This window comes from Rhipicephalus sanguineus, chromosome 3, assembly GCF_013339695.2.
Source record: "Rhipicephalus sanguineus isolate Rsan-2018 chromosome 3, BIME_Rsan_1.4, whole genome shotgun sequence".
Taxonomy (NCBI): domain Eukaryota; kingdom Metazoa; phylum Arthropoda; class Arachnida; order Ixodida; family Ixodidae; genus Rhipicephalus; species Rhipicephalus sanguineus.
The window spans coordinates 61,825,326-61,839,435 of record NC_051178.1 but is presented as its reverse complement, the minus strand read 5'-3'; the positions used below and the strand labels follow the sequence as shown (position 1 = coordinate 61,839,435).

Genomic DNA, 14,110 nt, shown 5'->3' with positions numbered 1-14,110 from the left:
CGAATGGTGGTTCCGGATTCTATTGCAATGTCTTGGACATCGCGTGCGCGCCCGTGAAATCGAACGATCGGTACCGCTCAGCACGTGAAATTTCGGTCGCGATTTGATATGTTTTCTGTGTAATGCGCATACCTCGAAGTATAGTCGGCGAATTTCCGCGATGGCACTTTGTTTTGTTTGCTTTTTTCCCCCGTGTTCATTTCGTTGGCAATGCGGGTCTTTGGCGGTTAATTTTTGAACATTCGGAGATTTAAGTGGTTGTAAGCGCCCCAAATCGCATATGTCGATTATCGGACACGCGAGGCTACATGCTCAACACGTTTTGCGAAAGTGCAGACTTTAAAGAAGGTTGTTTTGGTTATAGTGCGGTACCGCTTATAGTGCGGATATTCGAGACTCCGGCGACTTACGTTATAAGCGGTCTATACTGTACTCCCTTTACAACAGACCAAAATCCTCTTCACTATGAAGGTCTGTTGTAATGAGGTTATACTGTACTTCATTTTCTTTTTGGAATGTTAATTTTTGAGTGCCACGGAATTATGGTATGTGAATTTGACGCATTTGTAGACACTGCATCGTAATTTGCACCTGAAGGGAGACGCGTTTTTGTGCGAGTGCAACTCACAATTGCGGCTCGAGTGGGGAGCGAATGCACCAGCTGTCTCCATCGTGCAAAAGGCCCATGGTGGTCTTGGAGGGAGGTTGTGACTCCGGCAGGAACTGCATATGTGAATGACTGGGTGCAGAAGCATGCAACCTACCTTGATGGATTAGCAGGCGGTCTTTGTACAGAGTGTGGACAAAATGTCACCTAACATTGCCATTTGAAAAAAAAAAAAAAAAACTTTCCCATATTTCATATATGCGTCATTTCTGACTGATGTAAAGTAACTGAAGGCAGTAGTGCAGTGTTAGAATGTTCTGTGGGTAACACTTCAGCTGTTCATGGCTAACTGAAGTGCGCATTGTTTGCTTGCAGTGGCGGTGGTGGTGGCAGCAGCTACGGAGGAGGAGGCGGTGGTGGCTACCGCGGGGGCTACAGGGATCGCTCGCCGTCCCCCTACTACTACAGCCGGGGGCGGCGCTACTCGCGCTCTCGGTCTCGGTCGTACTCCCCTCGGAGGTACGCATACTACTGAGCGAGCACACACACACCTCTGTACTCCCTCGATCCTCTTATCCCCCCCACTTTGAGAAATCATTTCATGCATTAGCAGCTTGTCACCCTGGGGCTGCTGTCCATTTTTTGAATAAAGGTTCGTCGGCTGCCCACGTCACACGCAGCCTCGTCCCCAACCCTTTTGAGAGAGAATAAACTCGTGTGTGCCCGTGTTTTGGTGTTTTGTGTATGCGTGCGCGCGCATAGTTTTTCCTTCTGGCTGGGTGTGTTGTTAACTGGTGTTCCCTGTTGTTCTCTTTGCAACCCCCACCAAGGGCTTGGAAGAAGGAAAACGAAGCGCATTGGTGTGTCTCTGTGAAGTTTGAAGTTTGCGAAGGGCAAGAAAGAAACCGGTGGTTGCGGGCGTAGAAGAGCGAAGCCTGAAGGCAAGGCGGGGTTGGGCAGGCCGCCAAGAGGTCTTGCCACCCTCCCGCATGGTGAGCCTGGCGCCATCACCCACTCCCTCCTTACCCTCTATTCCCTCCTCCCCCGTCACACACACAGAACACGTTCTCGGCAGCGCGGGGCCAACGCAGAAGCGATCCAGGCCCCCCCTGTGGGTAAGCGGTGTCGTTGCTTTCGCTGCCTTCTACCGCCCAGGTTTCCCTCCTAACTTGCCTGCTCCTCTGGTGTTGGGAGGGCTTCCCGTTCATAGAAGTATGCCCAACAAGTGCCGGTACATGTAGTTCGTGCAGTGGAACCTTATTAGTGCACGCACACAGGGGCTGCAGATTGTAGGCACTTCACTCTCTTGTATGAAGTTCTGCTCCGGACCAGAATGGTTTTATAACATGACTTGTAACAGTGACAAAATTTTTTTATAAGATAGGGCATCACCGCTGCTTGTAGTTCTCATTGCCCCATTGCAGTCAGCTATCTTAGGCTAACCACCTGGAGTGGTGTTGAAATGAAGCACTTTAGAACATTGTTCTTCATCGTAGTTGCATTTCACTTTATGCCCACCCCCCCTTTTCAACAACAAAAAAAAAAAAGCAAGTGACACTTCTTTTTGTGTGTGTGAAGTGGTGATGTGTTTTAGAGAAGTGTTAATATGCAGCACGGTCCTCTTTTTTTTTTTTGCTGAATGTAATGGACACCTAAAACTGCAGAGCTTGCAAGGACCCAAATGCCTAGATTATACGGCAGCTTGGAATGCTCATTGGAAATGATAAACATGCCACTGCTAACCTTGGCAGATGCCAAAGCTCAAATCTGCACCGTAAGAGAAATACCCAATGAATGGATGTACGGCCCCTTAATTCAGAAATGTACTTTGCACAACGATATTCTCTACATTTGTCATTAAGCTGATTTTACTTGAATATGCAGCACTGTGTGTGTAAGCATTGGAGAACTGTGTGCACTGATAAGGCTCCATTGCATGAGCCCTTGAGTATGGGAGGAATTTCAATGAGTAAGTGAACTGAAACGCAGTGGTTATGAGACTATGGCACAAAATTTGATGCTGAAGGGAAGGTCTTGTGTTACTGACCCACTCTGGTAAGCTGGTGGTAGAGTGTAGCTGTGCAACTGTAGTTTCTTGGTATGCTCTGGTTTATGTTCAAGTTTTTTAATACCCAATTGTGTTCAGGTGAACAGCAAAGCCATGTTTGTATACCTGTGCTGGCAGACCTGTCATTTACGGATTTGCATAACTAGACATGCCTTGTAGCCTTGCTGGCGCGAAGGTTGGGCACTCACTGCACTTGCCTTTTGTTAGGAAATGCTTTATTCAGGAAAAGCAGGAGTTGTAAGTGTGAATTATTGTGAAGCATGCGGCAATATTGTATATAAGTGAAGATTGTCTTGTTAATCATGTCTAAGCAGCTGTTAAGGAATGGTTCATAGTGCCATGGTTTTCGTAGTAGCACCATCGGTGTGCTACGCAGAGTTGTTCCTGTGAGTTGCATTTCATTAGTGGCAGGTTTGACAGCTGCTGTCCTTCATTTGGCTGATCACTTCGCAGGAAACATTCTGCTTGCATTGCATGTTCCTTGAAGGTTCTATGACTGCGCAAAGCGAACGGATTGCAGAGGGTACTTTCAGTGCAACCAGTCTTGCTTCATGCTCTAGTCGACTTGACATGCCTGATTTTGGATATTTGGTCCTGTAGCTTTGAAGCTACACCAAGTAAAACTAAACAGAGTTGTTGCAAGTAATAGTTTGTAGTAGACAAGTCCCCTTTCTGGGTGACAGCAAAGGAAGTGTCACGTAATATTGTAAATACTCGAGGTTGCACAAAATAGTTTTCGTCGTTAGGATACCTTCGTAGTTGTAACATTGCTCTATGCTGGCATGGCACCTTTGCCTCTGCTTATGTGTGCGAACCATGACAGGTGGTATTGAGTTGGTTATACGTTTGTCTTGGGCGAGTGCTTTAGTGCCAGCTTTTGGGTGGCTGTGAAGGGTTCTAGGGGCGAAGCACCTTAGGGTCTCGACTTGTCAGTGTGTCATGTCGTTGTTACGGTCCATCATAAACGGGTATGCACCACAAAATTGAGGTAAATCCCACTACTCACTGCCGCTCCATACTATGCATATTATGGGTTGAAGGTTCATCGTTACTGCCTAAAAGATTGTTTGGCTTAGCCGTGGTGTCAGAATCCCCGACGAAATTTACCAAGGCCCTCAAGTCTTGGTATCTGAAACCAGAGACTCAAACATGGATCTCTCTGGTAAAGTCATCTATTTGAAACACCACTTCTTGAAACATGTCTGCAAAGTAATGTTGCTTTACTCGCCACTGGTCTACTAAAAATGAAGGAGGCAACACTTAGCGAAGGACGTTAGTGGATCTGAAACACCCTTTCCTACAACCGTAGGGAGCTGAAACCGGGCATGTAGGGAAGAATAAGAAGCACCTTAGGGTAAGCGGCATTCTGATGCAGTTTCTGATGACGTTAGTGGAGCTGAAACGCATACATGCCCAGTTTCAGGCTTTGCACCACTAGTGCCTCATCAGAGAAATCTCTCAAAAACTGTGGCGAATTACCTCGGTCAGGCCTTTCTTCTTATGTCTCTGATTGCCCGTTAGCAGCGATTTTGCTGTGGGAAACACTGCCGCACACTGCATGCTTTGCCCCTCCCCAGGTTTCCTATTAGTGGAGCTGAAACACCCTTCCCTACAGTCTTCGCACCTCCCCAGTTTTTGTGGTGTTGGTTCGTTCCGCTACTTGTGATGTTTTCTGATGTAGTGTTCAGCGATTGCGACATATCTTGGTACATTTCTGACTCGAGGTGAAAGTAATTAGGGTTGGGATGAATATGACGTCCCACCAGCTTCTAAAAGCTGTCACTGGTTTGGTTATGGATTGGAGCTTGGATATTTCTCAGCTTTGAACAGTGCAAGTGCTGCGAGGCCCGATTAATGTTGCCTGCATACTACAGCAAATTGTTAGTGATTGCTTGTGGCTTGCTTATCAGCAGACAGCGTATACAAATGGTGGGCTTGCTCCATCAGAACATTAATTGAGCAGATTGAGGCAAGTTTATCAGCTTTATTTGGGATGTAGGTTCATGCGTCTTCACAGGCGGAGTGTGGTTCTGCATTGTCACTTGGTCCATTAGTTCAGGTACAGGCCCACTGTGCTAAGCTTTGCGGTTAGTTTGCAGCATGAAGCTTGGAAAATGGAAAGAAAAACTTCACTTGCACCCTGGCCCAGTGGACCAGGTCCTGGTTTGGGCCAACCCCCAGCAAGACCAAGCTTTCACAGCACAAGTGTGTGGTAAGTGAAGCACGGTCAGGGGATCACCACATCGTAATCTTCAGGTTGCAGTGGGGACTGCAGCAGCAAAACACGTTGGCTGTCCGAGTTGCACCGGGATCCAGCATTGCTGCAATAAGTGGCACACTCGCAGTTCACCTGTGTCCAGAAGTTCTACTTAGGCTTTTCATGGGACATGTATACTATGTGCACTTTCATCAGCCATTTGGTCATGGTGACAGGTCTGCATCACATATGCTGAGGGGTGTGCTGGCGCCTTATGTACAGTCGACCACAAAAGTTTACCGACCATGCGAGCATGTAGCCAAGAGCCTCTTAGCGACATTTGCGCTACGTCAGAGGTGATCGACAGCAGCGCTACACTGAAGACGCATCCATCCCTTCATGGCCTGGCTATTTTCTCACTGTGCGCATATATTTTCCACCTTTCACTTTTAAAAGTGACACGCGCTTCGATAGCTATGGCTATGTGCTTCTGTCACCAGAGCAGTCTGTCAGCATAACTGTTATCAGTCGTAACCTTTCTCATAAATTATCTACCCAAGGACACTCCTTTTCTAGCACGCCGTGATAGCTTCGATTCTGCTATCAAAGTAGTAGTGCGACGCTCATAGCGCAGATAAGTGCTTTGTGTGAAAACAATTCACAATGTGCTGTGCGGCAGTAGAAAATTGACATACCAGTGAATAGCAAGATCCGTTTCCGGATCTTGCTATTGGTAGGTGACTTAAACAGGCAATTTGGTCGCGTGGCCCGTAAAATTTTGTGGTTGACTGTACTTGTATGGTTACACTTCACATGATTGCATAATTGAGGAACAGCATGACAAAAATGACACGCCAGTAAACAGGGCAAGTGATTTACTTTCTCCTTGTATTGTTTTTGTTGTGCTGTTCTTTAAATAGCCACTTGTTCCACTAATCCAGTGTTGTGTAGTTAAGGGGGGACACTGCTCTTAAAATTTTTTTCTCATTTCTTGATGATAGTTGGTGAGTTTATGTAGATTTGTGCGCTGATTTCAAATATGCAATTACTTTTCTAGTATAACCAGTAGTTCCTAAAATACAAAATATTTCATGTGCCTTTTGGGGAGGAAGATTTTTTTTTAACAGAGAGAGTTACAAAGTAAATCAGCATATCACAATAACCTGGAGTCAGAACTGAGTGCAACGAAACGAAAACAGACGTTCTAAGCCCATTAGAACAAAAGTTACAATATGTTGAACATTCACGAGTGCGTCAATTTCAAGCTGCGATTTCCTTCGTGAATACCATAACTATTGTTCTAATGGGCTTAGAACATCGGTTTTTGTTTCATTGCACTCAGTTCTGACTCCAAGTTATTGTGATATGCTGATTTACTTTGTAACTCTCTCTGTTAAAAAAAAATCTTCCTCCCCAAAGGCACATTGTATTTTAAAAACTACTGGTTATACTAGAAAAATAATTGCATATTTGAAATCAGCACACAAATATACATAAACTCACCAAGTATCATCAAAATCGATCAAGAAATGAGAAAAAATTTTAAGAGCAGTGTCCCCCCTTAAGTGGAGCTCATAACTGCACAGAAAATTTGCTTTATACGTTTTCTTACAATTGACAAGGTAGTTGACAATTAACACAAACAATTTTGAATTCTTTTGGGAAACGTTGATAACAGTGCACATTATTTATTGAGTAGGCACTTGCATTGACAGCATTGCAAATTCGATTTCATATTCTGAAAAGGCAGAGAAAAGAATTGCACGGCATGTATTGGCAACTGGAAAGCGTGCAACATAGAGCAAATATTTAAAGCTTGCATCATATGACAAAATTCTGGCTCTATTTGTTCATGTGTTAATTGTACATATGTTGCCTTCCATAGCCAGTACAGTTTCACATGACAGTTTCTACAGGAAACTGGCACAGTGATTGTTCAGCTACCATAGAACTGGTGGTTATTAAAGGGGCTGGCATAATCACAGTGCTTGTAATTTCCATGTATGTCGCTTTACATGATATGACTAAATTGCAAAGCATTAATATTTAACACGCAAAGTGTTAAGACTGCTAATATGCCTTGTCAGGTCATATTGTTGCATTTATGACATAATGTCTTCTTGAGCATGTTTCTTAGCCAGATTTAAAAAATTTGGTCCAATGCATGTGCAGTGCTCACGGACTGAAAAGCAACATCAAAATTTTCAGTATAACGACAGATATGTGCAATGGTTCGAGATAACCAAATCCAAGTTGCTACAAATGTGGTTAAAGGAGCACCGACACAAAATTTTGCATCTTGTTTTTTCTGTTGCAATAAGCAGCTAACGACCCACTTATCATGGCTGGAAAGCTCGTTTGCTTGAGCGTGTAGTGGTTAATTCTTTGGAGACTGTTTTGTAGCGCCGAGTTGCAGGTTTGCTTTCAAAGAGCCCCGAATGAGGCGGCACCCAGAGTGTTTTCATGCACCTAAAACCACGTGCGCATGAGCACCGTGTTGACTACTCTTTTCAGCGAAGGCTTCCTGGGTGCTGCTATATGCGTGACCCCCAGAAATGCACTGCGGAGGCAAGGACATCAGCCTTTGCACTCCTGTGCAAGTCAGCTCCCCCTCTTTCTGTTTAAAAGGTCTGCTAGGAGAGAGCACTCGCAAGGATCGTGGCAGCCAATGCAAACTTGTGATGCAAGTGGCGGTTGGTTGTGCTTACATGAAAACCTAAGGCGCTTTTCACGTGCAGTGGTGCGACACACACAGTGACACTTTAAACTTGATTTTAAGTATATTCTGTGTTGATATTTCGTAGATGATGTGTATGTGTCCACACAAATCTATCCCACAAGTTATCTCTCCTTCAAAATTTTGCGTCAGTACTCCTCTAGAGCTGATGTCAGCTCTGATGTAAGTGCTTGAGTTGAAATTGCTCTGGTATGACAAGAACCGATGATGATGGAAGCGAAGTACTTGCATCACTTATTCCTAAATTGTCGCTTTTCATTCCACGGGCACATTGCACTCTATTATTCCCATGCTAAGGGCAGCCAGCAGAACGGCCTGCTTGGGAACTGTGAAGCGGTCTATAGCAATGGTGGTAGGTTACGACTTCATTGAGAGTGTTGAGCATATAAGCCGCTAGTACTTAATTGCTTAGGCATGCCATAGCCTGGAGTTACTGTTAGGAGGCCATGGTTGTAGCTACTTGTTGACATGCATTCAATTCAGGTTGCAGTAGCGATGCCATAAAAGTGTCAGCACATCAGCAGAACCACGCAGGTAGGTACAACTGCTGGGCACAGCATAGAAGACTGGTGCAGTCTCTTCAGCAGAAGAATCCTCCAAACATCCATCTTTTTTGGTCATTTGCTGCAAGAGCTGGCTCTATCGGGAGTTTGAGTCCATAACGACTGCTTCGATCACAATGCAAGTGTGTCCCGGACCACCGTGCTCTGAACTTGCTACGTTGCATCCGTAATAAAGGGTCGTACTTTTCAACAACACACTGTGTGGCTCATGTGTGCACCTGCAACACCGGAGGACAGGTATTGCCGTCTTGCCGTCACACTTCAGCAATCGGTGGTGCGATAAATACTACTGGTAAACTTAGATTATCTCCACCACTACACACGCATTGATGTAGTTAATGTTCAGTGTTTAAAACTTGGCGTTCTGCGTTTAAGCTGTCTGGTAGCTTTTGCGACCTGCAGAAAACAGATGCTGTATTCTAGCAAGTGGGTCACATAGAATGGTCTCACCAGGGTCATTCAACATGCAAGCAGCGACCGTAGCGGCCACATGCACAGCACAAGACCAGCTGCTCTTTATAGCGGTAACAGTTTGAGGGGTGTCTGTTCTGAAGTACGGGTCATGCCTCTGGAAATCGGTTCATTGAACTTGAGAACAGTTTGACTTGGTCACACCAATTTTCACAGGGTTTGTGATGTGGGTTGTTGACCCTGTTGTATAGGTGGCATGGTGCTGGCTTAGATTTGGAATTTTACTATTTAGCTGCCAGCCCAATTTCGCATGCCAACCACTGGGATGGATGCATTTTGGCATGTGCGAAATGTACAACCCCCCTGCATACCACAGTTAAGGTGCACAGAAAAGAACCATAGGAAGTCGAAAATCTGTAGTTCACTACGTGCTTCAACAATGTCAAGGTTTTAGCACACACAATCCTACAATTTAGTTCTGCTCTACATCTGCTATGTCCCCAAGTTGTATCTCTGGTAGCATCCTCTTCACATCTGCTTTTCAGGCATGAATGCTATGCATAAATGTGCTGTTGTAAATAGGGGAGAGTTCCATGGCTTGGTGGAAATCTCTTGTGGCTAGTGCACAGCTTTACTAGTGCAAGTGAAGGCCAAGAGCTTTTGCATGGAAATAGTGAACGTGGTGGAAAAACGCGCAATGCACGCACCCCTCGAGTGTTTCTGCACATAGCAACTGCAAGGTATTTCTTCAAGATTTCGTTTACGTAACCGTTGTCACGAAGATAACCAAATGACCAGAATTTTCTTTTCTATTGATAATGATTTTCCCATATTGACACTGCCCCTGCCCTTGCTCCACCAGTGGATACGGGATTACCAACCAGTCTGCGGATTCGGACGCTCCTGGATGCAACAACGCGCTTTCAGTGCTGCCTTTGAGGGGTACTGAGGTATTCTGTTAATCTCTTGGAATGAAATGGAAATCGTAGACATCTTTTTCGTAGGTATGCTGGTAAGCCTATTATACCTGGCGACAACTTCGTGTGGCAGCACAGCCAAAGCTGCGTGGGCGGAGCCTCTGCGCATGTTACTACGCCAAGTAGTCCGTCTGCCGGCGATTTCGGTTTTGGTTTCGCAAGCGCATACACATGTGCGATTTCGTACGGATATCCACGACTAGAGTGACCTAGAATAGGGGGAGTGTCCAAAGCGCCGCGCGAATACATGGGAGGAGCGAGGGCCTTTTGCGGTGAACTTCCGCGCCGCGGCGCTGCCGTGCCGGACCGGGCTTTGAAGTGAGGGAAGCGCAGAGCAAAATGAGATTCGAAGAGAGGCTGAGGAAAATGAAGGAGAGTAGATGGGCAGAGAAGGTTTTCAGGTATTTGTATAGAAAAAGCGTTGACACGCAGTGGAGAAAAAGAACTAGGAGGCTCACCAGTAAATATACGGCTGGCAGTGCGGGCGATATGGCAACAAGGAGCATTAAGCGGAAGGTCAGAGAGGCGGAGAGGACTTATTGGATGACAGCGATGGAAAAGAAGCCGGCTCTGAGTAACTACCGAAAAGGAAAAAACGAAATAAGGAGGGAAAGGTTTTATGATAATTCAAGGGGAAGCGCTTTACTGTTTGAAGCAAGGTCGGGCTGCCTTAGAACGCGTAGTTATAAAGCGAGATTTAGTAACGAAGAAGAACAATGTACATGCTGCGGGGGGAACTAAGGAAACGATGGAACATGTACTGATTGAATGTGGCGATATTCACCCAGGTATACGTGTGGGCACGAGTCTACATGAAGCCTTGGCTTTCTCCGCGGCGGAAGCCGCGTCAAAGCGGCGAGCGTCTGCTACGCGCGTGATATTTTGACCGCTATTAGCTGAAGTTGCAGAAATTCGGGCAATATTTAATACTGCGTCACTGCAACATAATAGAGCAGCGACTCATCACACAGAAAACGCGTTTGTTTGTGTGTTGTGAAACGGGGATTTTGTATATATTCTTTCAGCTGGTTTGTCACCGCGTTGCTCCACACTTTCGGGGCTGTCGAGGAACGCATCCTGCGCGCACTTCAGTGAGAAAAGGCGCTTAACTTACTTTCGTCTGGAATGACGAACGAAAACTTGCTGCAGGAAAGAATAAACTGGAGATAACCAGGAGAACGGGGTAGCACATAATGCACGTATAGGAACTAGCTCATGCATGCTAACGCGTTTGCACCCTTCATGTCCTATCTTTTATTTCGAGCATTCCATTTGTTTTACAAGACTACCTCACGCGCTCTGCTGTTTCAAGCCATTTCATGCGAAGCCGAATGTGTCAGTCGGCGTGGCCGCGGTACCAAAAGTAAAAAATTACTCGCGTCTCGTTCACGTGGTATACACGAAAATTAGCATGGAGGGGCACGAATGTACGTATGCCCAACACGACCGATAGGTCATGGCATCATTAACTTGACATGCTTGCCATTTGCGTAACGACTAACAATAATGATATGGTGTGTGGCGCGCAAACCCGCTTTCTGTAACCAGAAATAATTATGACGATGTGTGGTCTGACGATTTGTTTCCGTCAGGTTATAAAAAAAACGTGGTGGTCACCTGTATCGATGTAAACATGTTAGACTTACCCATACATTTTGAAGAACTGACCACATAGGTAAAATGTATGGAAAAATTTACATGAAGAAAAAAACATTATGCATTCGCCTGAGATGACTCAAAAACGAAAGCCATCTTTTTCGTCAGTCGATGCATTGATCCTCCCTCGCCCCTCTCTGAAAGCTTTCTTCTGTACATAACGGGCTTTCGGACTGCCGACAGGATCCAATGCATTGCAAGCTTTCTGCACCTCACCTGCTTTACATTATCCTCTGTGTACATTGCCGGCCCCCGATCACGGAGGCAATGCAAAGCGACCGTGTAATGTGATAGCGTCATCATATGATGTCACGTTGAATGACGTCATAGTAACGTCACAAGTTCTGTCGACGTCATCGCGTGATGATATTGTGCATTACTCGTGTTGGCTACGCGGGACGCCGACGGTCAATTTTCGTGTTTGATGAGGCATCTAAGGCTCTACCTTAAAAAAAACAAGACAAATCAAAGTAAATGAAACGATAACAGTGCATCATCGTGTATGCCTCACTTCACGTTACAAGCGATCGTCCGAAAACAAACGTGATTCTCAGTTCAGAGCAGCTGATTGCACGCGTCTGCGGGACAAAAGAGGCTTGCTTTACCTGTCTGGTCATCTCTTTATATTTATTCAAGAGGTGACCAGACTCGCTATTTAAGTACTCCGGAGCTTCAGCACGAAATTGTGGTGGACTCTATATTGAGGTCATCAGGAAAAAGCGGGAAATTGCGGTCGGGTGCCCTGTTGGCGCGCACTCAACTGCCGCGGAAACAATTGTATTTTATTAACTACTCGTCCACATCTTTTTGTAAAGTCTCTGAACCGGGCGAACGCTAACCTCCGAGAACCGTGAAAACATCTGACGTTGAGAATAAGTTGTTTGAAATTGTTTTCATTTCGTATGGTGAAGGCTTGAAGCAATGCACGCATCTCGCGCTAACGTTTCATACTGACGTCAGCGATCCAATGCAACGGGCGATAATATATATATATATATATATATATATATATATATATATATATATATATATATATATATATATATATATATATATAACCGCCTGTTGCATTTATTCAGGCTAGGTACGTAAGGGATCTCTGCATTTCAACAATTTTCTGAAGTGATTGAGATATTACAATTCTATTTGTCAATTTCAATTCCTTACCGTATTTTCGTTCAGGCAGCTTGTACAGCAAGAATGCGGGCATTTGTAGCTTTGTTGCACGATATCTGGATATTTGTAAAGCATTTTCTATATTACGCCTTTTATGCAAAATCTTGTGGAATAAAGTTAGTTTACCTGGCATTGCTTCTCTTTCAAACGCTTGCGCACGGTGAGCCCTGTTGCACGCTAGCTCAGAAGCAAAAATAAGCCAACAGCATTGCGGTCGTATATGGCCGTCTCTACTCTTTTTTTTTTACTTTTTTTGTTTCCCTTGCGTCTTCCCGGTGTGCTCCGTCCATAATAAAGAGCTAATGGAGGATAATGAATTGTCGAATAAAGTGGTGTGCATATGGCTAGCAAACCAGTGGCGACCATGAGTAAAACGCTCGTAGTGTGAAGCGGTCACTGCCTCACTGCGCGCAAGTATTTCAGCCGACTGCGCGTGCAATTTACTTTTTTTTGTTACTCTTAATTCGTGCATGCGTGATGCTATTGCCCGATTACTCGTGCGAATAATGTTTTTTTTTTTCGTTTCTTGCTTGTGCGTGTCCGTTTTGCGCGTTTTTACACACGCACTAACGTTCTCGATCTCTGTGACCGGAACTAGGCCATGCTGATGCCGCTTGACACAGGATTTTTTGCATCCTGTTGTTGCCCCAGCGCTAACACAACGCTTAAAAATGGACAAGCTCCATTCCGCACCGCATTATAAAAGTTAAGTAGGCTTCAAGTGCCCTGTGTGGAAACGCGGCGCAAAAAACTACAGCGCGTAGCAGACGCCCCTCGCTTTCCGCGCGCTTCCCGAGCGCGGAAAGCCCACGGGTCCGGCGCAGCAGCGGCGCGGCGCGGGAGTTCACGGCAAAAGGCCCACGCGGGAGCCGGCGCTTTGGACACTCCCCCTATTCTAGGTCACTCTATCCACGACGATATTATTATAGTGAACTAGGATATACTCTAGTGGCACGACCAGCCGGGCTCCCGCGTCCTCTTTTTACACGGGTGCCGCTAGATGGCGCCACTGTTACATTTCCTAGCAGCTTTGGCTGCGTTGTCGGACCGTCGCGGGCCTCTTCAGAGTTGCAGCTGCGGTTCATTCTTACGCGTGTGTTTGCTTTCTGGTTCTTGCAAACATCGAACAGCCAGCTTGCTCACTGCATGGCTCAGTGCCTTTATTTAGGACAAGTGCACTTATTTTTCATATCTACCGCACGCGCTCAGAACATTGGCTACACAGCGATCGCTCATTATGTGCATACGACCCTATTTCATTATAGCTGTGGTGCAGGCTTATTATATAGGAGTTCATGGTAGAGAACACAGTGCTCAGATCAAAAATAAAAACGGACACCTCTTTAATAATTGTGATGATTAAAAGGTGACTAAAAGATTACAGCTAGGATTTATGCAGGAGGTGGTCCCGAAGTAAAAGACTGGAATACATTATATTCAAACCATACAGGAAAACTATGCTATAGCAGTTTCTATACGCTGAGTACAAAGAACAATAGCTGGTTTTTAGCATGAATAATACTATTAAGGAATATATATAATGTGCAAATAATAGATATACAGGAAGCGTTGCGCGATAGTGAAGATTTATAAACTGCATATGGCAGGAAGTACAAAGGATAATTTGGAAATGCATATGCATGACATGAAATAGCAGTATAAATCATGTGGCATATATATACTGGAAATGACATTTCCATGACAAGGATTGTAAACAA

General features: G+C 45.2%; 1 protein-coding gene across 3 annotated transcripts in view; it reads left to right on the top strand.

Moving 5' to 3' along the window:
- The window catches only part of LOC119386675 (transformer-2 protein homolog alpha), a 42,209-nt gene extending 33,844 nt beyond the window's left edge, over positions 1-8,365 (top strand). Inside the window, exons 9-11 of one of the 3 annotated variants that reach the window (XM_049413212.1) lie at positions 983-1,126; positions 1,438-4,887; positions 8,144-8,365. In XM_049413212.1, coding sequence (XP_049269169.1) covers positions 983-1,126; positions 1,438-1,531 — 238 coding nt within the window. In that variant the 3' untranslated portion in view covers positions 1,532-4,887; positions 8,144-8,365. Of the gene's footprint in view, positions 1-982; positions 1,336-1,437; positions 4,888-8,143 lie in introns of those variants that run through there. The other 2 variants (XM_049413213.1, XM_037653968.2) reach the window with 2 other exon arrangements.
- The last annotated feature ends 5,745 nt before the right edge of the window (positions 8,366-14,110 follow it).